Genomic DNA, 24,213 nt, shown 5'->3' with positions numbered 1-24,213 from the left:
GGTCTGTACCTGTGAGCCTGATATCCATGACCTTGGCATTTCAGTGATGTGGCACTTAAACCAAAGGAATTTTCGTGCTTTTCCTATCCCCTCCCAAATTAACTGAGTCTTTCAAGGATAATTGCATATATTGAGTCTTTTTTTGATTATGTTGTTATAAAGTAGTTGCAGCATATACTATATGTTGGTACACGGGAGATTTAGTATATTTCACTGAAATTATTAGATCTGAAACTTATGAACAGATTATGAAGTGACATTCTTCTAAATTTAATTTCACCTCCTGTGATGAATAAGAAGTGAATCATTCTAATTGCTGTCACTTTGTCATTCACTTTCAAGGAAACAACTCAAGTTATAAGTTTGATCATGGGGTGAGGCGGGGTAGAGGTTAGAGCCAAACACAGCACCACATGGAGAAATGATACAGAAAAAGCATGTGGGTTTGCTTTGCCTGTGGTTCTCTCTCATCCTGTATCAAAGGTGTTCCCATTTGTTTTCAGACCACACATAGAGATGAGACATATGCTACTTTATTTTGTATTGTGACATATAATCTATTCAAATATGGTTACACTCTTTCTGAGTATTCAGAACACCTTGTAACAGGTATGATATCTGAAACTTTCTCAGTAGCTCATAAGCAGAGAACTCCTTGACTTTGCTGCCACCTGGGGGAAACACATCTGTTATTAGCTCCTATTTGAACAACCCTGATGGTAGGAACTAATTCTCTAATTCCCAGGAAAACCTTTGGTTACTCAGTTGTATTCTATCTTTCTCTTATCACCATATTTCTATTACATATTCAAGTGTCTGTCTCCTTGCTTAAATGGGAAGTTTGCTCAAGATCATGTTTGTCCCATTTCTCACTGCCCATTCTATACATGCATTTATAAAGTCTGGTTCATTGATTAGGCAGCTGATATATAATTGGGAAATGTATGAATTTATTTTTTAAACATTTTGTTGAGTTCCTACTCTGCACTGGGTTCTATGTTTTGCAACTTTGCCTTCCTAGAACCTAAGACACAGTACTTGCCTTCACAGTAGTAGATAAAATAATGTGCAAGAAACTACAAAATAGTTTTTTTTAATCTGTCCATTTGTCCAAGGAACCTAAAGAAAGGAAAATCTAAAGAGGGCTGAATGGAAAGGATATTAAGGAAGGCTCTGGAAAGATCTGCCTTTGAACTGAGTCTTGAAATATGAAAAGGAGTTTTTGCCTAGTGCCAAAGTCAGTGAAAAGGGATGATAAATAAAAGGAGGGAAGTAGCCTATGTACAGAAGTCTGTATGCATGAAAAGAAACCCATGGGTTTAGTTATCAAAGCAGTAGAAGTCACATTTTATGTAAGGGATGCATTTCTGATGACCTCACATAAATTAAATCCACACGTTTCCTGACCAAAATTGGCCAGCATTTCTGCTGACCAGCTATCATAACGCTGCCTGTGGCAAAAGGGACAACTCAATTCATGAGTCACTTGACCAGTTGACCTTGAAATTTTGTCATTCTAGACAAATTTGTGGGGATTCATATGATTTCACATTTACTTCATAAAGTACATGTGTTAATATTTCCTTATTGCAGTGTTTCAGATTTCCATGATTTAAACTCACATGAAATATACCCACATCACTCACTGATGAGGACAGTCATTACTGTTGAACAAAGACTTTCCTTTAATGAGTGAGTATAGGTTGAAAATATTAATTATATATAGAAAATTTCAAATTGATTTAGACATTGAATGGATTAATAAATCATCAAAGATCTGACTGTGACAATTGAGATAAAGTGCAGAAATAAAATGTAGGTCAGGAGCCTGGGTGCTTATTACATTGGCTCATACTGACTACTTCACTCATCATCCACCCAACATTGTAAGCCCTTTGAAGACAGAGGCTCTTTTGCTCATTTTTAAATTGCCTTCCCACTCAAACAAACAACTAACATATGAGTCAATAAATGTTTATTGAATTAATAAATACCACCCCCTCCTCTTGATGACTTGCTTTCAAAAAACAAACTGTATGCTCTACCATGACACCATATAGAGCTCATTTTGCAGACCCTGGAAAAGAAACTGAGCAGAGTCTTTACCAAATAAAAAACATTCGCGCCACTGCTGCTAACAATATACTGAGTGATGGTAGATGCCACAACCTAATTTTAAAAGTGCTCCGGCTAGCTGTTGTCTTCTTGTAGAGTTGTCAAATAAAATTTTTCATGTCTCCTATGTTGGGAAACATTGGGTAGTCTCAGATTAAGGGGAATTCCAGGCTTAGTACCAATTCATCACCAGTAAATCAAGCAAGACTCGTGAATCTAACACATAGGGAAGGAAGACAGCAGAGTTGACACCAAGCTGGGAGATCAGCAATATTCTCAGGGAGAGAGGGAGGGGCAAACTTCCAGACCCCAAAATTCTCATTTAGAGCAGTTCAGAGTTAGAGATGATAATACCTGAGAGGGAAAAGGGTAACTTTAGAAAGCGTACCTGCCCCTCCACCTCTAAGCCAAACCCAACTTTGCACATACAAGGCTATAGCAGTTCTTCACATAAGCTATTTTGAATGTGTACCAAGGACCATCTCACCTGAGTCATTTGTGTCTCATCAGTCAGTTACACAGCACACAAGGTGAGTATAGGATAAATAGAGTTTTCTGTATTCAAGTGTGAGCCAAGTTTTCATTGATCAAGCTCAGTTTCCCCAGAAAGTACACTAGGAAATAGTGCAAGGGTCAGTTATCCAGATGTATCCGAAAGTTGTAAAGAAGTTCACGCATTATTCATTATTCATTGTTATTTTCATTATTCATTATTATTATTCGTTATTTCCCAAAGAAGAATAATCATTTTGAGGTTTCTGCTTCTGGTCAAGATGGAGTAACCAATTGACCCTTCTACCTGAAAACTCTTCAAAATGGACAAAATATATGAAACAATGATTTGCAAGACATGGGACCTCAGGGAAAGGATAGTCGCCCCTGAGAGGTGAAGCGTGCCCTATGATTGCCCCGACTGACTTCCTGGGAAGTATCCAGGCCATGGATATAGAGAGAGCCCACCAGCCTCTCAGCTGTTCATGGGAGAAGTCTCACTGAGGCACGTTACACTGCAAAACTGGCTGAGGAGGGTGCCCAAGGAAGCTAAGGCTGGCGGGTACCAGAGAAGCTGGCAGTGGAGAAAGTATGCACATGAAGGAGTCTGGCGCCGCCGACCCCGTCTGGGCACTGGGGCAGCCCAGCCACAGGGGCCTCAGGAGCCAGACGCTATAGAATCTGCCAGCGTCACTGGGGTTGCAGTACCCACACCCTGGGGCACCACATCCCTCCTGCACTGCGGGAGCCTAGCTCTAGATTAGCCATGAGTCCTGCAAGGAGCCTGCCTAGCAAGCACGCTGCAAGGAGGAAGAGAACGAAAAAAAAAAAAAAAAAATTGCTTCATTTTTGCAATGTTTGTCTAGTGCCCTCTACTGACAAGATATAACATAGTGCCTGTTGGCCAAGAAAAAATACATGCCTGAAGGGCCCGATACTAATTCTCTAAAAGCAGGCAGTAGAGGGTGAATTGGAACTCCATTCGTTTTATTTAGAAATTGACACAGAGATCCTAAATTTCATGTGGAAACACCAAGGACCTAAAATAGGCAAAACATTTTTGAAAAAGAACAAAGTTGGTAGAATAATGCTACTTGATTTCAGAACAATTTAAAAGCTACAGTATCAAGACAGATTGGTTGTGGTATTGGTATAAAGATGGACAAAATAGATCAATGGAACAGAACAGAGAATTTAGAAATAGACCCACACATATGTGGACAACTGAATTTTGACAAAATTGCCAAGTGGATAAATTCTACAGATGATAGCAGGATGATGAGATATATTCATCCACACAACTGAAAAATAAACTCAGACTTATACCTCACAGAAAATATGCAAAAATTAGCCAAAAATAGATCATAACACTGAATGTAAAACTAAAAATAAAAAATTTCTAGAATAAAATAGGTGAAATTTTTGTGACTTTCAGGTTTATCTATGATTTCTTAGATAAGACTCCAAAAGAATAAACTAATTAAAACCCACAAAAGAATAAATTGAATTTAAAATTTCTGCTCTTTAGAAAAAAAAAAAAAGTCTTCAAAGTTACTAATACTCTAAAGGGAAAGAAAAACAAGCCAGACTGGGGAAAAAATCTTTGCAAAACATGTATCTGTTAAAAATATTTGTATCTAAAATGTACAAAAAACTCTCAAAATTCAATAAGAGAACAGAAAACTCAGTTTATAAACTTAGCAGAAAGTTTGAGCAGACACTTCATCCAAATAGATAAATCACAAAGAAACACATGAAAAGATGCTAACATCCTTAGCCATTAGGGAAATGCAGATTAAAACAACAATGAGATACCATTACTCACCTATTAGAATGACTAAAATTAAAAAGACAGAGCTACCAAGTGTTGGTGAGGATGTGAAGGAATTAAAACTCTCATACTCAGCTATGTTTTCCACTTCAGAAAACAGTTTGGCAGTTTCTTAAAAAGTTAAAGGTACACCTACTATGTGATCCAATCATTTCACTCATATTTATCCAAGAGAAATAAGAGCATGTGCCCAGAGACAGACTTGTACACACATATTCATCACAGATTTATTTGTAATAGGCCAAAAAAAATGGAAAGAATTCAAATGTTATTCAATAAATGAATTTTTTAAAATTGCCTATGGTATATCCATATTCTACCCAGCAATAAAAAGACATGACATGAGCTATTGATTGCCACACTATGTGAGTGAATCTCAAAATAATTATGCCAAGTGGAAAAAGCCAGATCAAAAAAATCACACACCTTTTGATTCTGTTTATATAAAATTTTAGACAGTCCAAACTAATGTGTACTGTCAGAAAATATATTGGCAATTGCCAAGAGATAAGGCGGAAAGGATGGAAAACTACAGGAGAGAAAAACAAAAACACAAGATGAAACTTCTAGGGATGTGGAAATCTTGACTATCTGGATTGTGTAATCGTTTCACAGATGTAGATTATGTCAAAAATTATGGAACTTTACACTATAAATAAGTGCCAGTATATCAATTATATTTCAATAAGGCCCTTTTTAATTTTTATTGGACTACAGTTAATTTACAATGTCGTGTTAGTTTCAGGTATACAGCAAAGTGAATCAGTTATGCCTTTATACATATCTACTCTTTTTTAGATTCTGTTCCCATATGATCATTACAGAGTATTGAGTAGAGTTCCCTGTGCTGTACAGGAGGTCCTTATTAGTTATCTATCTTACACAGATTTTTGTTGTGTCAATCCCAACCTCCCAATTTATCCCTCCCCTGCATACCCCATGGTAACCATAAGTTTGCTTTCTACATCTGTGACTTTATTTCTGTTCTATAAGTAAGTTCATTTGTCATATGTTTTTAGATTCCATGTATAAGCGATATGTGATGAAAATCTCTAGGTTCATCCAATGTTGCTGCAAATGGCATTATTTTATTCTTTTTATGGCTGCGTAATATCCCATTCTATTATATATGTACCATATCTTCTTTATTCACTTCTGTGTTGATGGACATTCAGGCTGCTTCCCTGTCATGGCTATTGTAAATAGTGCCTCAGTGAACATTGGGGTGCATGTATTTTTTGAATTATGGTTTTATCCCAATATAAGCCCAGAAGTGGGATTGCTGGATCATATGGTAGTTCTATAGTTAGTTTTTTAAGGAACCTCCTTACTGTTCTCCATAATGGTTGTACTAATTTAGATTCCCACCAACAGTGTAGAAGGGTTCCCTTTCCTGCATACCTTCCTCAGCCTTTATAGATTTTTTGATGATGTCCATTCTGATCAGTGTGATGTGATATCTCATTGTAGTTTTGGCTTGCATTTCTCTAGTAATTAGTGATGCTAAATAAAGCTTTTTTAAAAAAAAAAAAAAGATTATTCTTCCTTCCAAATTATCATCCAGCTGATTAACTTATGTATGTGACTGATTTTATAGTTTCAACCAAATAGACAAGTTAACGGAATGAAGATCTAATTAAGTGGGAAGCAAAAAGTTTACCCCTTGAGTCCATAAAAGAACATACTGAAGGCATCAATTGTGTTACTCAGAAAGCTAAAATAAATCCCAGTGAATAGTGTGACAATGCTGTGTAGTTTAATATCTTCAAATATACTGCCAACAATTCAGAAATCAAATAGAGAGAGAACCACCAGGATAAATTATTCTTTTTGTGAGGTGAACATACAGACTTTTCTACAGGAAAAGAAAAGCTGTCCTGTTATTCTAACAATGCAAAAATACCTTCAACAAAATCGCCACCTTTTGGAGTGTTAATACAAAACTTTGAGTCCTCAAGTCTTAGAAATGACTTAGCAATTCAGAGTGAATTGTAAGAGTTTACTTTTTCTCACTTCTGCTATGTCATAGTATTACAGAAATCTTTGCTTTTCACAACTGCTTTGATTCACAGCATGTTGACCTGAGTTTCCTCTCTTTCCTCTCACGTGTTGTGACATGCCAGATGTATCGTGAAGATTACTGGAGAAATGGTGTTGTCTTTTCCTGCCGGGATCACCAGACACTTTGCCAACAACCCATCGCCAGCTGCTCTGACTTTTCGGGTGATAAATTTCAGCAGGTTAGAACACGTCCTGCCAAATCCCCAACTTCTCTGCTGGTAAATATATTTTCCACAAATTTTTTAAAGATGTAGGTGTCTTAACATGTTTTTCTTAGATGAGAGATGTACCTTAGCAAGAGGGAAGCACTGTAGAGAAATTATTGTTATTCAGATATGTTTATAGATTGAATCCCAGAACTCTGTATATATCTGTGTATGTATATCTATGTATACATATATGCATATGTATACACATATATATTTTTTTAATGGCCAATTATCTCAAGCGGCTAAAGAGACATTTAGAGTAATAAAATTTATTCATTGTCTATTTTGCTTATCACTGGTAGACAACGGATGAGGATGATGGGAAATGAGCAAAATAAAAGGAATAAAATCCATTTATTGTTTTGGCATCTTTTAAAAATCAGATGATACCTGAACTGTAAGCTATTCTTCATATAAGCTTAAAAATCTCTTTGTGAGACATGTAATTTCTTTTTTTTTTTTTTTTTTTAATTTTTATTAGTTGGAGGCTAATTACTTTACATCATTACAGTAGTTTTTGTTATACATTGATATGAATTAGCCATGGATTTACATGTACTCCCCATCCCAGTCCCCCCTCCCACCTCCCTCTCCACCCGATCCCTCTGGGTCTTCCCAGTGCACCAGGCCCGAGCACTTGTCTCATGCACCCAACCTAGGCTGGTGATCTGTTTCACCCGAGATAACATACATGTTTCAATGCTGTTCTCCTGAAACATCCCACCCTCGCCTTCTCCCAGAGTCCACAAGTCTGTTCCATACATCTGAGTCTCTTTTTCTGTTTTGCATGTAGGGTTATTGTTACCATCTTTCTAAAGTCCATATATATGTGTTAGTATACTGTAATGGTCTTTATCTTTCTGGCTTACTTCGCTCTGTATAATGGGCTCCAGTTTCATCCATCTCATTAGAACTGATTCAAATGAGTTCTTTTTAATGGCTGAGTAATATTCCATGGTGTATATGTACCACAGCTTCCTCATCCATTCGTCTGCTGATGGGCATCTGGGTTGCTTCCATGTCCTGGCTATTATAAACAGTGCTGCGATGAACATTGGGGTGCATGTGTCTCTTTCAGATCTGGTTTCCTTGGTGTGTATGCCCAGAAGTGGGATTGTTGGGTCATATGGCAGTTCTATTTCCAGCTTTTTAAGAAATCTCCACACTGTTTTCCATAGTGGCTGTACTAATTTGCATTCCCACCAACAGTGTAAGAGGGTTCCCTTTTCTCCACACCCTCTCCAGCATTTATTGCTTGTAGACTTTTGGATAGCAGCCATCCTGACTGGCGTGTAATGGTACCTCATTGTGGTTTTGATTTGCATTTCTCTGATAATGAGTGATGTTGAGCATCTTTTCATGTGTTTGTTAGCCATCTGTATGTCTTCCTTGGAGAAATGTCTGTTGAGTTCTTTGGCCCATTTTTTGATTGGGTCATTTATTTTTCTGGAGTTGAGCTGGAGGAGTTGCTTGTATATTTTTGAGATTAATCCTTTGTCTGTTGCTTTGTTTGCTATTATTTTCTCCCAATCTGAGGGCTGTCTTTTCACCTTGCTTATAGTTTCCTTTGTTGTGCAGAAGCTTTTAAGTTTCATTAGGTCCCATTTGTTTATTTTTGCTTTTATTTCTGAAATTCTGGGATGTGGGTCATAGAGGATCCTGCTGTGATTTATGTCGGAGAGTGTTTTGCCTATGTTCTCCTCTAGGAGTCTTATAGTTTCTGGTCTTACATTTAGATCTTTAATCCATTTTGAGTTTATTTTTGTGTATGGTGTTAGAAAGTGTTCTAGTTTCATTCTTTTACAGGTGGTTGACCAGTTTTCCCAGCACCACTTGTTAAAGAGGTTATCTTTTTTCCATTGTATATCCTTGCCTCCTTTGTCGAAGATAAGGTGACCATAGGTTCGTGGACTTATCTCTGGGCTTTCTATTCTGTTCCATTGATCTATATTTCTATCTTTGTGCCAGTACCATACTGTCTTGATGACTGTGGCTTTGTAGTAGAGTCTGAAGTCAGGCAGATTGATTCCTCCAGTTCCATTCTTCTTTCTCAGGATTACTTTGGCTATTCGAGGTTTTTTGTATTTCCATACAAATTGTGAAATTATTTGTTCTAGTTCTGTGAAAAATACTGTTGGTAGTTTGATAGGGATTGCATTGAATCTATAGATTACTTTGGGTAGTATAGCCATTTTGACAATATTGATTCTTCCAATCCATGAACATGGTATATTTCTCCATCTGCTTGTGTCCTCTTTGATTTCTTTCATCAGTGTTTTATAGTTTTCTATGTATAGGTCTTTTGTTTCTTTAGGTAGATATACTCCTAAGTATTTTATTCTTTTTGTTGCAATGGTGAATGGTATTGTTTCCTTAATTTCTCTTTCTGTTTTCTCATTGTTAGTGTATAGGAATGCAAGAGATTTCTGTGTGTTAATTTTATATCCTGCAACTTGATTGTATTCGTTGATTAGCTCTAGTAATTTTCTGGTAGAGTCTTTAGGGTTTTCTATGTAGAGGATCATGTCATCTGCAAACAGCGAGAGTTTCACTTCTTCTTTTCCTATCTGGATTCCTTTTACTTCTTTTTCTGCCCTGATTGCTGTGGCCAAAACTTCCAAAACTATGTTGAATAGTAGTGGTGAGAGTGGGCACCCTTGTCTTGTTCCTGATTTCAGGGGAAATGCTTTCAATTTTTCACCATTGAGGGTGATGCTTGCTGTGGGTTTGTCATATATAGCTTTTATTATGTTGAGGTATGTTCCTTCTATTCCTGCTTTCTGGAGAGTTTTAATCATAAATGGATGTTGAATTTTGTCAAAGGCTTTTTCTGCATCTATTGAGATAATCATATGGTTTTTATCTTTCAATTTGTTAATGTGGTGTATTACATTGATTGATTTGCGGATATTAAAGAATCCTTGCATTCCTGGGATAAAGCTCACTTGGTCATGATGAATGATTTTTTTAATATGTTGTTGGATTCTGTTTGCTAGAATTTTGTTAAGGATTTTTGCATCTATGTTCATCAGTGATATTGGCCTGTAGTTTTCTTTTTTTGTGGCATCTTTGTCTGGTTTTGGAATTAGGGTGATGGTGGCCTCATAGAATGAGTTTGGAAGTCTACCTTCTTCTGCAATTTTCTGGAAGAGTTTGAGTAAGATAGGTGTTAGCTCTTCTCTAAATTTTTGGTAGAATTCAGCTGTGAAGCCATCTGGTCCTGGGCTTTTGTTTGCTGGAAGATTTCTGATTACAGTTTCGATTTCCTTGCTTGTGATGGGTTTGTTAAGATCTTCTATTTCTTCCTGGTTCAGTTTTGGAAAGTTATACTTCTCTAAGAACTTGTCCATTTCTTCCAAGTTGTCCATTTTATTGGCATAGAGCTGCTGGTAGTAGTCTCTTATGATCCTTTGTATTTCAGTGTTGTCTGTTGTGATCTCTCCATTTTCATTTCTAATTTTGTTAATTTGGTTCTTCTCCCTTTGTTTCTTAATGAGTCTTGCTAATGGTTTGTCAATTTTGTTAATTTTTTCAAAAAACCAGCTTTTAGCTTTGTTAATTTTTGCTATGGTCTCGAGACATGTAATTTCATTACACTGTGATGGTAATTGTTTTGATGGAACGTTACCTGTGTGGCATCAAAGAAGCTTTTCTAAATTTGTTTATATAAATGCATTTCACATTTCCTATTAAATCTGAACATGATGTTTTGTCATATATGTGCATATCCATGTTCACACAACACATACACACATACATACTATTAAAAGCGATCCACTATACATGTTTATTATTGGCAATGGATGAGACAAAGAGAAACATTCTTGGTAGTTTTTCCATCAACAAGTCCTGATATTCCATCTAAAATTCTATCTTTAAAATGGCCACTTTTTCCCTTTATCATGACTTCTGTCCAAATGATGACTATCATTTCCTTGGACCACAGCTAGTGCTTTCCTCTTCCCCTCTCTGCATCCAGTCTTGCCCCGCTTCTGTACACAATAGCCAGCTTTTTAGATGTAAATCAGGTTGTCCTCCCTTATAACCTTCTGGAGGCTTCACATTACAACTAGTGTACCATTACCTTCAAGGTCCTGATTCATCCACTCTTGCCTGTTTGTCTATCCTCATCTCCCACCATCCTGTTCGGAATCCTTGTAGCTGCAGCCATACCTGCCCATCTTGGAACTGGCTGAGTCCTTTCCCACATCAAAGTTTTGTACATTGTTTACTCTGCTTTCAATAGCATTTCCACTCTTCTCCACCAGACTCATACTCATCCTTCAGATCTCAGCTCCACTCAGCCTTGCCTGACCATCCCACTGTCCTCCCCACTCTCAAACTAAATCATGTAACCTTGTTATTCTCTCTCAAGATTCCTATTCTTTCCATTGTCAGACTTACTAAAACCAGTCATTATATATGTTTGCTTTCTTCATTCATCCACCTTCCCTACTAGACTATAAAACACATGAGGGAATAGAACACATCTATTGGATCACCACCATATCCTCAGTACCTTCCACTGTCCCTAATAAGGACTTGAATAGTACTTGTTGAATGAATGAACAATTCAACTATAATTTAAAGTATTTTATCAAGATGGATATTTATGAAGAAATAGCTAAAGGTCATTTGGAATTTGAGGGACAATACAGTCACTCTCTTTCTTGGTTGCATGAGACTTTTTCACTCCAGTGATGGAAAAACAGTCACAGATCTTTCAGATGATGACTAAGATCACCTCCTTCTCATTGGTCTTTACAATGGTTTAACTGGTAAACCTGATTCCAGGCTTAAAAATATAAATGAAATGCTCACCTATGAAGTGAAAGATAAACATGAAATGGCCAAGATTGGAAATGAACAACTTTTAATTTTAGTTTCCCTGTGTGTTTTTGATGTGCACATTGAGTCAGTTAATTTTATTTTTCTAGGTTCCTCCATCAGTAATTAGGAATTGTGTGCCACTATTTCACCAGTTTGTTTGTAAATATCACTGGTGGGATAGTTGTAGTTTTTGTTGCATTTTTAGGCAGATATGTTATCAAATTCTTAGGTATATATATGTGAGTCAGAGTTTTATATTAATACTTCAGTCTTATGCATTGAATTATCAGTCTGTGAATATTCCTGTTTGACAAAACACTATATAGACCCTTAAATTGTTTTTTTAATTAAACAAAAACTCTCATTAATTTGGACTTTATTAAATGTATTTGATGATTGTGTTAGGGCTGTGATTGCCTACATGTGTGCTCAGTCACATTCCACTCTTTGAGACCCCATGGATTGTAGTCCATTAGACTCCTCTGTCCATGTGATTCTCCAGGCAAGAATACGGGATTGGGTTGCCATTTCCTCCTCCAGGGAATCTTCCACACCCAGGGATAGAACCTGTATTTCCTGCATCTCAGGCATTGCAGGCAGACTCCTAACAGCTGAACCACCAGGGAAGCCCAGGGCTAGGATGGGTGACCCATTAGTCCTACAGCTTCTTTGGTTTTTGTTATACAGTGAAGCTCCACCACCTCTACTACCACACCTAGTTTTTAAAAGGCAATGGGACCCAACATTATTCTCAAATACAGCTCTCAAGACTCCTTTCATCTGTCATCTTAATCCTCTGTATTATCTTTACTGTAACATTTAGGTTACCAGCTTGGTCCCTGGAGACATTTAGGTTTGCAATCCCTATGACAGGGACCAAACTGAAATTTACTTCTACTTCTCCCTTATGAAATGATTTGGTTTACAAAGGATGTTTAGGAACGATTATTAAACCAATTACGAGTCTAAAGAATTCTCAAGACTTCTTGAGCATTCAAGAATTGCATCTTTGTATAAGCTTTGGATTGCTAAAGCTTTCTTGACTGTTTATTAAAGCAAGTTTGCCTGAGGAATTATCATAGACATATGACTCAGCTTATTGTGTTGTTAAATATATAATTGAGATTTTTCAGTTATCCAGATTTACTTAGCACAACTTAATAAAATGTTGTTGTTGTTCAGTCACTAAGCTGTGCCTGACTCTGCAATCCTGTGGACTGCAGCACGCCAGGCTTCCCTGTCCTTCGCTATCTCCCAGGGTTTGCTCAAACTCATGTCCATTGAGTCGGTAATGCCATCCAACCATTTCATCCTCTGAAACCCCCTTCTTCTCTTGCCCTCAGTCTCTCTCAGCATTGGGGTCTTTTCTAATGATTTGGCTCTTCACATCAGGTGGCCAAAGTGTTTGAGCCTCAGCTTCAGCACCAGTCCTTCCAATGAATATTCAGGGTTGATTTCCTTTAGGATTGACTGTTATATCTCCTTGTTGCCCACCTGGCTCTCAAGAGTCTTCTCCAGAACCACAGATCAAAAGTATCAATTCTTTGGTGCTCAGCCTTCTTTTTGGTTCGACTCAAAAAACCATAGCTTATTAACATTAATAAAATAAAATGTTGCTGGATATTAATTCTGTATCTGTTTTGGTATAGTACAGTAAGACTGACCTGGGCTGTAATCCTGACCCTGTTACTTATTTAGCTATTCAACCTTAAGTAAATTACTTAATTTTGGTGATCCTCTATTATTCTCGTCTCCTGCCTCCGAGTATAGCTACCCCTCAAGAAGCTCTGGATAACTTGGATGTTTTAGATAACAGTTTAGACAGCCTTTATAAGCATCCTTAGCTTAACTTGGCCAGGGGCAAAGACAAGGAGCCAAGGGTCTTTTCCATCCACTTCCTACCTGTCCAGAGTAATAGGACTTTGTTTTGTCCTCAACAGCCTGTATCAGGCACAACAGAACCATAGGGGTCTTGCTGATACTTGGGCCCTACAACCACTCTGGACCAGGATCATTTTTAAGGCTCTGATTATGTTTGACTTCCAGAGGCTGAATCTTAGAAATTTATGATTTGTCTTTATCACACCCTTCTGTTTTCTTATCCTCTAATTTTCTCTTTTTATAACATTCACTCATCTTTAAAAAATAAGATCCTTCTTTCTTTGCAGGGTAGATATTAGTGAAAGAGTTTATAGCATAGATAACAGAGTGCCTAGCACATAATAGATGTTCAAAAAATTCTAACTACTGTTATTTTATTCTACAGGATATTCTGAAAGTGAAATATCAGTAAGTTGCTTAGACACTTCAGCCCTCAATTTCCTCATTATGCAGGAAGTAAGCAAATGCTTTTCACAGTCTTGCCTGATTCTTTTGCCATTGAGGCAAGCATTTTCAAGAAACATCAGGGGAAGCTATCAACTCCCCTAGGGATACAAAACTCATTTAATTCACTAAGACTGCACTCTCTAGTATAACTGCCGTGGTTATTATCATTTAAATTCCAAGATCGTCTTGTTAGTGAGGTGACTTTGTATGATTTAGATGCTCTTAGATGAACTACTGTGAATATTAAAAAGCGAGCATGATAATTTTAGTAACACTTTTCTCCTCAGTTGGAGACAAAGAATGTGTTTACTTATAGCCAAATATTTAAATCAGTAATTTCTGAGAATCTACTGTTGAAGTAAATTCAAAAGAAAATCAATGTATATGACTCCTTGACTGCATTAACTGACTAATTTAGAGGAAACAGTGGTGATGTGTTAGAGCTATTAAATTTGGGTTAATAAATAATTCACTCTTTGAAGCAACCATTATTCATTCTTTGAACCAATCATTATCATTATGATTGGTTAATATCACCGGTACTCCTTGGGATTTACAGCAATACAATAATGCCTCACTATGGGTATTTATGGGCTTGCCTGGTAGCTCAGATGGTAAAGAATCTGCCTGCATGCAGGAGACCTGGATTTGACCCTTGGAGTCCCCTGGAGAAGGAAATGGCAACCCACTCCAGTATTCTTGCCTGGAGAATTCCTTGAGGAGCTACAGTCCACGGGTTGCAAAGAGTCACACATGACTGAGTGACTAACACTTTCACTTTCTTGGGTATTTATTAACATACCATTCAGGACTGCAACTCTACTATTGTTAATAATAGTCTGTATAAATTCTCAAAGATTGAGACAGAAAGCAGATGATAATTTGCTAAGATGCTTTTTTTGTGTTTTGTGTTTTTCACAAGATGCTACTCAATCAGTTTTTCTTCCCAATTAAATAGCGATAATACCCAAAATGATGCCAGTGCCAAGGAATTCTGGGTAAACATGCCAAATTTGATGACTCACCTAAAGAAAGTGTCGGAACAAAAACCCCAGGCTACATATTATAATGTGGACATGCTCAAATATCAGGTAAGACTATTTATATGGTCAGGGTGTCTCTTTCATATTACAAATGTATATTCATTCTATCAACTTAAAAAAAATGTACAATGTGAGAGTTATGAGTCAAGTTTTAATTGGGGCAAAATTAGAACTATAGCCTTGGAGGCAGCATTCCAGATAGCTCTGAGAAATTGTTCCAAAGAAGTAGGAGGGAAGTCAGTATATATGTGATTTTGGTGAAGGGAAATTGCATGCAATTAAGCACATTTTTTTTGCAGGTTTCTGCTTGTCTCATGAAGGTTACTGCTAGTCATGAGGAGCAGATATCACCATGAAGGATTTTAGTGCTTTTCTAGATATGAGGAGAAGAACTGGTCTCATAAAATAAGCTCCAGAAAATATCTAACTTTCTGAAGACCTGTTCTGCTGGTTTTTCCCAGAGCACTAAGTGCCTCATTTGTGCTCTCCACCCTAAGCTTCTTTCAGGGGCTGTTGAAAATCAGCAGTTACAGCAGCACATGAATTAATCCTTGTAGAGGTAGAAGGCAAGTACCAATTTGTAGTTGAAAATTCTAGCATACTTAACATTAAATAAAAGTAAAGTAACACTTCTTTAAATATTATTTAAAAGCTATAATCTATAAGAATATAGAGATCTCAAAAGGCTGTGTAAAGGCTATTTAGAGTAGTCATACATTATTTGAAACTTACAAGTAAAAAAAAAAAATTATTCAAATTTAGGGAAACATGCCACAAAAATGAATTTGCAGAAAACTACGTCAATTAAGATTCAAAATAGATTCAATAAGATTCAATAGATTCAATAAGATTCGAAATTCAATATATTGACAAAATAGTTTACTGTAATTTTGTTAAGGAGGCTTCCCAGGTGGCAGAGTGGTAAAGAATCTGCCTGCAATGCATGAGACATAGGTTCAATCCTTGATTCGGGAAGCTCCCCTGGAGAAGGAAATGTCTACCCACTCCAGTATTCTTGTCTGGAAAATTCCATGGGCAGAGGAGCCTGGTAGCCTACAATCCATGGGGTCACAAAGAATCAGACACAACAGTTGCTAAACAAAATTTTGTTAAGAATATTACTGTACTAAAATCTGTTATTTTAAATGATTAAATGTAAGTTGAATTTTTTTATAATGTGATAGTCCCACAAAATAAATTCTAATGAAACTTATGTTAAGAAATAATTTAAGGTTAACATTAACAAATTAAAAGATAAAAACCACATGATTATCTCAATAGACTCAGAGAAAGCCTTTGACAAAATTCAACATCCATTTATGATAAAAACTCTCTGGAAAGCAGGCATAGAAGGAACATACCTCTACATAATAAAAGATATATATGATAAATCTACAGCAAACATTACCCTCAATGGTGAAAAATTGAAAACATTTTCCCTAAAGTCAGGAACAAGACAAGAGCGCCCACTCTCATCACTACTATTCAACATAGTTTTGGAAGTTTTAGCCACAGCAGAGAAGAAAAAGAAATAAAAGCAATCCAGATTGGAAAAGAAGAAGTGAAACTCACTGTTTGCAGATGCCATGATTCTCTGCACAGAAAACCCTAAAGACACCACCAGAAAATTACTAGAGCTAATCAATGAATATAGGAAAGTTTCAGGATATAAAATTAACACACAAAAATTCCTTGCATTCCTATACACTAACAGTGAGAAAACAGAAAGAGAAATTAAGGAAACAATTCCATTCACCATTGCAATAAAAAGAATAAAATACTTAGGAATAAATTTACCTAAAGAAGCAAAAGACCTATCTATAGAAAACTATAAAACACAGATGAAAGAAATCAAAGATGACACAAATAGATGGAGAAATATAGCATGTTCATGGATCAGAAGAATCAATATAGTGAAAATGAGTATACTACCCAAAGCAATCTATAGATTCAATGCAATCCCTATGAAGTTACCAACAGTATTTTTCACAGAACTAGAACAAATAATTTCATTAATTTGTATGGAAATACAAAAAAACTCAAATAGCCAAAGCAATCTTGAGAAAGAAGAATGGAACTGGAGGAACCAATTTGCCTGACTTCAGACTATACTACAAAGCTACAATCATTAATACAGTATGGTACTGGCACAAAGACAGAAATATAGATCAATGGAACAGAATAGAAAGCCCAGAGGTAAATCCATACACCTATGGGCACCTTATCTTTGACAGAGGAGGCAAGATTATACAATGGAGAAAAGACAATCTCTTTAACAAATGGTGCTGGGAAAATTGGTCAACCACCTGTAAAAGAATGAAACTAGTATACTTTCTAACACCATACACAAAAACAAACTCAAAATGGATTAAAGATCTAAATGTAATACCAGAAACTATAAAACTCCTAGAGGAAAACATAGGTAAAACACTCTCTGAAATAAATCACAATAGGATCCTCTATGACCCACCTCCCAGAGTAATGGAAATAAAAGCAAAAATAAACAAATAGGACCTAATTAAACTTAAAAGCTTTTGCACAATGAAGGAAACTATAAGCAAGGTGAAAAGACAGCCTTCAGAATGGGAGAAAATAATAGCAAATGAAGAAACTGACAAAGAATTAATCTCAAAAATATACAAGCAGTTCATTCAGCTCAATACCAGAAAAATAAATGACCCAATCAAAAAATGGGCCAAAGAACTAAACAGACATTTCTCCCAAGACATACAGATGGCTAACAAACACAAAAAAAGATGCTCAACATCACTCATTATCAGAGAAATGCAAATCAAAACCACAATGAGATACCATCTCATGCTGGTCAGAATGGCTGCTGTCAAAAAGTCTACAAACAATAAATGCTGGAGAAGGTGCAGAGAAAAGGGAAACCTCTTACACTGTGGATGGGAATGCAAATTAGTACAACCACTATGGAGAACAGTGTGGAGATTCCTTAAAAAACTGGAAATAGAACTGCCATACAACCCAGCAATCCCACTGCTGTGCATACACACCGAGGAAACCAAAATTGAAAGAGACATGTGTACCCCAATGTTCATCGCAGCATTGTTTATAATAGCTAGGACATGGAAGCAACCTAGATCTCCATTGGAAGATGAACAGATAAGAAAGCTATAGTGCATACACACAATGGAATATTACTCAGCTATTAAAAAGAACACATTTGAATCAGTTCTAATGAGGTGGATGAAACTGGAGCTTGTTATACAGAGTGAAGTAAGTCAGAAAGAAAAATACCAATGCAATATACTAATGCATATATACGGAATTTAGAAAGATGATAACAATGACCCTATATGGGAGAAAGCAAAAGAGACACAGATATAAAGAACAGACTTTTGGGCTCTGTGGGAGAAGGTCAGGGTGGGATGATTTGAGAAAATAGCATTGAAACATGTATATTACCATATGTGAAATAGATCGCCAGTCCGAGTTCGATGCATGAAACAGGGCACTCAAAGTTGGTGCACCGGAACAACCCTGAGAGATGGGATGGGAGGGAGGTAGGAGGTGGGGATTCAGGATAGGAAACACATGTACACCCATGGCTGATTCATGTAAGGTAAAAATCACTGCTATACTGGAAAATAATTAGCCTCCAATTAAAATAAATTAATTAATTTAAAAAAAAAGAAATAGTTTAAGGTTAAAAGAATATTTGGTATAATACATTACAGGATATGAGAACTTTCTTTCTATGTTTAGGATTGCCCTTTACCCCTTTACCCCTTTATCCTGTTTCAAAACAGGATTATACAGAGCCTGAATATCCCACTGATTCCCAGCCACTTGATTGCCTAGGTTATTTTTTGAGCATTGAAATTTTTGTGATTAAACGTGCTCAAATTATTTTGCTTAAGATGAGGAATCTAAATTATTACTTTTGAAAGTTGTACTTTTTAATAGAAATCAGTACATCTCAAACATGAGTACACTTTAAAATCACCAGGGGAGTTATAAACAAATGCTGGTTCTGAGCTGGTCTTAATTATAGACAGACAGAGATATAGAGAGATATCTATATAAAATCTATTTATAGATAAATAGAGATGGAGAAGGCAATGGCAATGGCATTGGCACCCCACTCCAGTACTCTTACCTGGAAAATCCCATGGACGGAGGAGCCTGGTAGGCTGCAGTCCACGGGGTCATGAAGAGTCGGACATGGCTGAGCGACTTCACTTTCACTTTTCACTTTTATGCATTGAAGAAGGAAATGGCAACCCACTCCAGTGTTCTTGCCTGGTCGCACAGAGTCGGACACGACTGAAGTGACTTAGCAGTAGCAGTAGAGATAGAGATAGGGAAGAAGAGAGGGTTAGAGATAGAGATGACAGGGACTGAGATATCTTCTGGGCGCTGACACTCTCAGAGATTTTTTTTAATTAGTTCAAGATGTGACCAGTTCAGTTCAGTTTGGTCACTCAGTCATGTCCAACTCTTTGTGACCCCATGAACCACAGCACGCCAGACCTCCCAGTGAGTCACCAACTCCCGGAGTTTACTCACACTCATGTTCATTGAGTTGGTAATGCCATCTAACCATCTCATCTTCTGTCGTCCCCTTCTCCTCCTGCCCTCAATCTTTCCCAGCATCAGGGTCTTTGAAAATGAGTCAGCTCTTCACATCAGGTGGCCAAAGTACTGGAGCTTCAGATTCAACGTCAGTCCTTCCAATTAACACCCAGAACTTATCTCCTTCAGGATGGACTGGTTGAATCTCCTTGCAGTCCCAGGGACTCTCAGGAGTCTTCTCCAACACCATAGTTCAAAAGCATCAATTCTTCTGTGCTCAGCTTTCTTTATAGTCCAACTCTCACATCCATACATGACTACTGGAAAAACCATAGCCTTGACTAGATGGACCTTTGTTGACAAAGTAATGTCTCAGCTTTTTAATATGCTATCTAGGTTGGTCATAACTTTTCTTCCAAGGAGAAAGTCTTTTAATATCATGGCTACAAACACCACCTGCAGTCATTTTGGAGCCCCCCAAAATAAAGTCAGCCACTGTTTCCCCATCTATTTGCCGTGAAGTGATGGGACCAGATGCCATGATCTTAGTTTTCTGAATGTTGAGCTTTAAGCCAACCTTTTCACTCTCCTCTTTCACTTTCATCAAGAGGCTCTTTAGTTCTTCACTTTCTGCCATAAGGTTGGTGTCATCTGCACATCTGAGATTATTGATATTTCTCCTGGGAATCTTGATTCCATATTGTGCTTCATCCAGCCCAGCACTTCTCCTGATATACTCTGCATATAAGTTAAATGAGCAGGGTGACAATATACAACCTTGACATACTCCTTTTCCTATTTGGAACCAGTGTGTTGTTCCATGTCCAATTCTAACTGTTGCTGCCTGACCTGCATACAGGTTTCTCAAGAGGCAGGTCAGGTGGTCTGGTATTCCCATCTCTTTCAGAATTTTCCACAGTTTATTGTGATCCACACAGTCAAAGGCTTTGGTGTAGTCAATAAATCAGAAATAGATGTTTTTCTGGAACTCTCTTGCTTTTTCGATGATCCAGCAGATGTTGGCAATTTGATCTCTGGTTCCTCTGCCTTTTCTAAAACCAGCTTGAACATCTGGAGGTTCACAGTTCATGTACTGCTGAAGCCTGGCTTGGAGAATTTTGAGCATTACCTTACTAGCGTGTGAGATGAATGCAATGGTGCAGTAGTTGGAGCATTCTTTGGCATTGCCTTTCTTTGGGATTGGAATGAAAACCGACCTTCTCCAGTCCTGTGGCCACTGCTGAGTTTTCCAAATTTTCTGACATATTGAGTCCAGCACTGTCACAGCATCATCTTTTCGAATTTGAAATAGCTCATCTGAAATTCCGTCACCTCCACTAGCTTTGTAGTGATGCTTCCTAAGGCCCACTTGACTTCACATTCCAGGATGTCTGGCTCTGGGTGAGTGGTCACACCATCGTGATTAACTGGGTCATGAAGATATTTTTTGTACAGTTCTTCTGTATATTCTTCCCACCTCTTCTTAATATTTTCTTCTGTCAGGTACATACCATTTCTGTCCTTTATTGAACCTATCTTTGCATGAAATGTTCCCTTGGTATCTCTAATTTTCTTGAGATCTCTAGTCCTTCCCATTCTATTGTTTTCCTCTATTTCTTTATACTGATTGCTGTGGAAGGCTTTCTTATCTCTCCTTGCTATTCTTTGGAACTCTGCATTCAAATGGGTATATACTTCCTTTTCTCTTTTGTTTTTCGCTTCTCTTCTTTTCTCAGCTATTTGTAAGGCTTCCTCAGACAGCCGCTTTGCTTTTTTGCATTTCTTTTCCATGGTGATGGTCTTGACCCCTGTCTCCTGTACCGTGTCATGAACCTCCGTCCATAGTTCATCAGGCACTCCGTCTATCAGATCTAGTCCCTTAAATCTATTTCTCACTTCCACTGTATAGTCATAAGGAATTTGATTTAGGTCATACCTGAATGGTCTAGTGGTTTTCCGTACTTTCTTCAATTTCAGTCTAAATTTGGCAATAAGGAGTTCATGATCTGAGCCACAGTCACCTCCCAGTTGTGTTTTTGCTGACTGTATAGAGCTTCTCCATCTTTGGCTGCAAAGAATATAATCAGCCTGATTTCGGTATTGACCATCTGGTGATGTCCATGTGTAGATTCTTCTCTTGTGTTTTGGAAGAGGGTGTTTGCTATGACCAGTGTGTTCTCTTGGCAAAACTCTATTAGCCTTTGCCCTGTTTCATTCTGTACTCCAAGGCCAAAACTGTTACCCCAGATATATCTTGACTTCCTACTTTTGCATCCCAGTCCCCTATAATGAAAAGGACATCTTTTTTGGGTGTTAGTTCTAAAAGGTCTTGTAGGTCTTCATAGAATCGTTCAACTTCAGCTTCAGCGTTACTGGTCGGGGCATAGACTTGGATTACCATGATATTGAATGGTTTACCTTGGAAACGAACAGAGATCATTTTGTTGTTTTTGAGATTGCATCCAAGTACTTCATTTCAGACTCTTTTGTTGACTGTGATGGCTACTCCATTTCTTCTAGAGGATTACTGCCCACAGTAGTAGATATAATGGTTATCTCAATTAAATTCACCCATTCCAGTCCATGTTAGTTCGCTGATTCCTAGAATGTCGACATTCACTCTTGCCATCACTTGTTTGACCACTTCCAGTTTCCCTTGATTCATGGACCTAACATTCCAGGTTCCTATGCAGTATTGCTCTTTACAGCATCAGACCTTGCTTCTATCACCAGTCACATCCACAACTGGGTGTTGTTTTTGCTTTGGTTCCATCCCTTCATTCTTTCTGGAGTAATTTCTCCACTGATCTCCAGTAGCATATTAGGCACTTATTGACCTGGGGAATTCATCTTTCAGTGTCCTATCTCTTTGCTTTTTCATACTGTTCATGGGGTTCTCAAGGCAAGAATACTGAAATGGTTTGCTATTTCCTTCTCCAGTGGACCACATACTGTCAGACCTCTCCACCATGACCTGTCTGTCTTAGGTGCCCCACACGGCATGGCTCAGTTTCATTGAATTAGACAAGGATGTGACCAAGGTGTATATATTTTTGCAAGACCGCCAAGTGGTTATAATGCACCCCATGGGCTGAAAATCACATGTTGTAAGGAAACCATTAAACATGAAGTGTCTATGTGATGGTACATTTCTCAAAAATAGAAATGTGTATAACATTTTTCTAGTAAGAATAGTATCATCTAAGCTTTAAACATCATTATGATGAAGCCTAGAATGTAGACAGAATTCACCTATTGGAATATGAACTTGATGTAAAATATTAAAATGTAGGCAGGAGACCGAATTCTGGAATTAAGTCAGCTTCCCTACTGTCCACTGACCTTAGACACTTAATCTCCCTGAACCTCAGTTTCCTCATCTGCAAATAAGGATAAAAATTATTCTTACCAAGGTATTTTTTAAGCTGTGGAAAACTAACTGCCTAACATATTTCAGAGTACTTTGTGAAATGTAAGTAGCCCTAAGTCCGCCATTTTGTTTTAAATGAGAAATCCCTTTTGTTATGGTTTAGTTGTATTGTTGTTATTGTTTTTCAACAATGCAAGGGATTGGGTGTTAGGCATAATTAGCATTTTGTGGAATCACTCTCAAATCAAAGCAAGTTTACTTTCTGGCTACCAGTAGCACCCTCCCCAGTAACTGAGACAATCACATGTCCATAAAGCCCCTCACTGGGCAGAGGAACTACTTTGAAGTTGAGAACTCCCGCCGAGGACAAGAGTGTAGAAATAGCAGGGGAGAGCGAGTCACTCTGCTTTTGAGCCATCTTAAATAACAGACTTCTAAATAAGAGTTCATTTGCAGAGGACTGGGCTGCTAAAAATAAAGTGTAGAAATTTTATTATAAGGTTTATTATAGAGATTATTGCAAAGTTTTAAAACTTTGATTATAATGATCATCTATCTAAAATTATGTTATCAAAAGTCATGTCTTTCATTTTATAAAAGGATCCGTGTCTGGTTTTGTTTCCAAATCAACCATACCAGCTCTGTAAGTGCAGCCTGTCTTCAGGACCCTTTCCCATGGTGTCCATATGTGCAGGCATTGCTAGGCCAGTAAAAAGCTGTTTATAGTCTTCAAAATCAGCAGAACTCATACTCCATGAATAAAACTTCAAGAGCACAGACACCACCCACGCAACCCCTGCGGTGCTCACACACTTATAAAAGGTAGAAATAATAACCTTGCAAAATTTTCACTGTGTATCCAAGATTCAAGTTGGTATTATTGTTTTATAACTTTTTGCTGTCTCTTCAAATCTGACTCTTCCTTAGTCAAATTCACAGTTGTTTCTAACTAGAATTGACAGTAGACCATAGAATGCAGTACTGCCAGTTAGAAGACCTGGATTTAAGTCCTTAAAATGGCAAATCCCAAAAGAGTAATCATAACTTGCTTTGTCTAACTCGCTATTTGTGAAGAGCAAATATGATAAGAATATTATTAGGTTACAGTATTAAAATGTTAATTCCTATTATATATTAGGCACTAAGCTGAGTGTTTCATATAAAACAGCCTTCTTCAATCATCCTAACATCTCTAGGTGTAAATATTATTCTCATTCCCAGGACTTCTCTAGTGGTCCAGTAATTAAGACTGCAGCCTTCCAGGGCAGGGAGCATGGGTTTGATCCCTGGTGAGGGTACTCAGGGGCTTCCCAGGTAGCACTAGTGGTGAAGAACCAGCCTGCCAATGCAGGCGATGTAAGAGATGTGGGTTTGATCCCTGGGCTGGGAAGATCC

At 37.5% G+C, this 24,213-nt stretch overlaps 1 protein-coding gene across 21 annotated transcripts in view; it reads left to right on the top strand.

The window, feature by feature from the left end:
- Positions 1 to 24,213, top strand: part of SGIP1 (SH3GL interacting endocytic adaptor 1) — a 229,972-nt gene that overhangs the window by 196,515 nt on the left and 9,244 nt on the right. For all 21 annotated transcript variants that reach the window (XM_070467995.1, XM_070467999.1, XM_070467996.1 and 18 more), the window contains 2 exons: positions 6,562 to 6,717; positions 14,825 to 14,957. In XM_070467995.1, the coding sequence (XP_070324096.1) occupies positions 6,562 to 6,717; positions 14,825 to 14,957 (289 nt within the window). The remainder of the gene's footprint in view (positions 1 to 6,561; positions 6,718 to 14,824; positions 14,958 to 24,213) is intronic.

The sequence above is a fragment of the Odocoileus virginianus genome, chromosome 5 (genome assembly GCF_023699985.2).
Source record: "Odocoileus virginianus isolate 20LAN1187 ecotype Illinois chromosome 5, Ovbor_1.2, whole genome shotgun sequence".
Lineage (NCBI taxonomy): Eukaryota > Metazoa > Chordata > Mammalia > Artiodactyla > Cervidae > Odocoileus > Odocoileus virginianus.
This window is presented reverse-complemented; position numbering and strand designations above follow the sequence as displayed.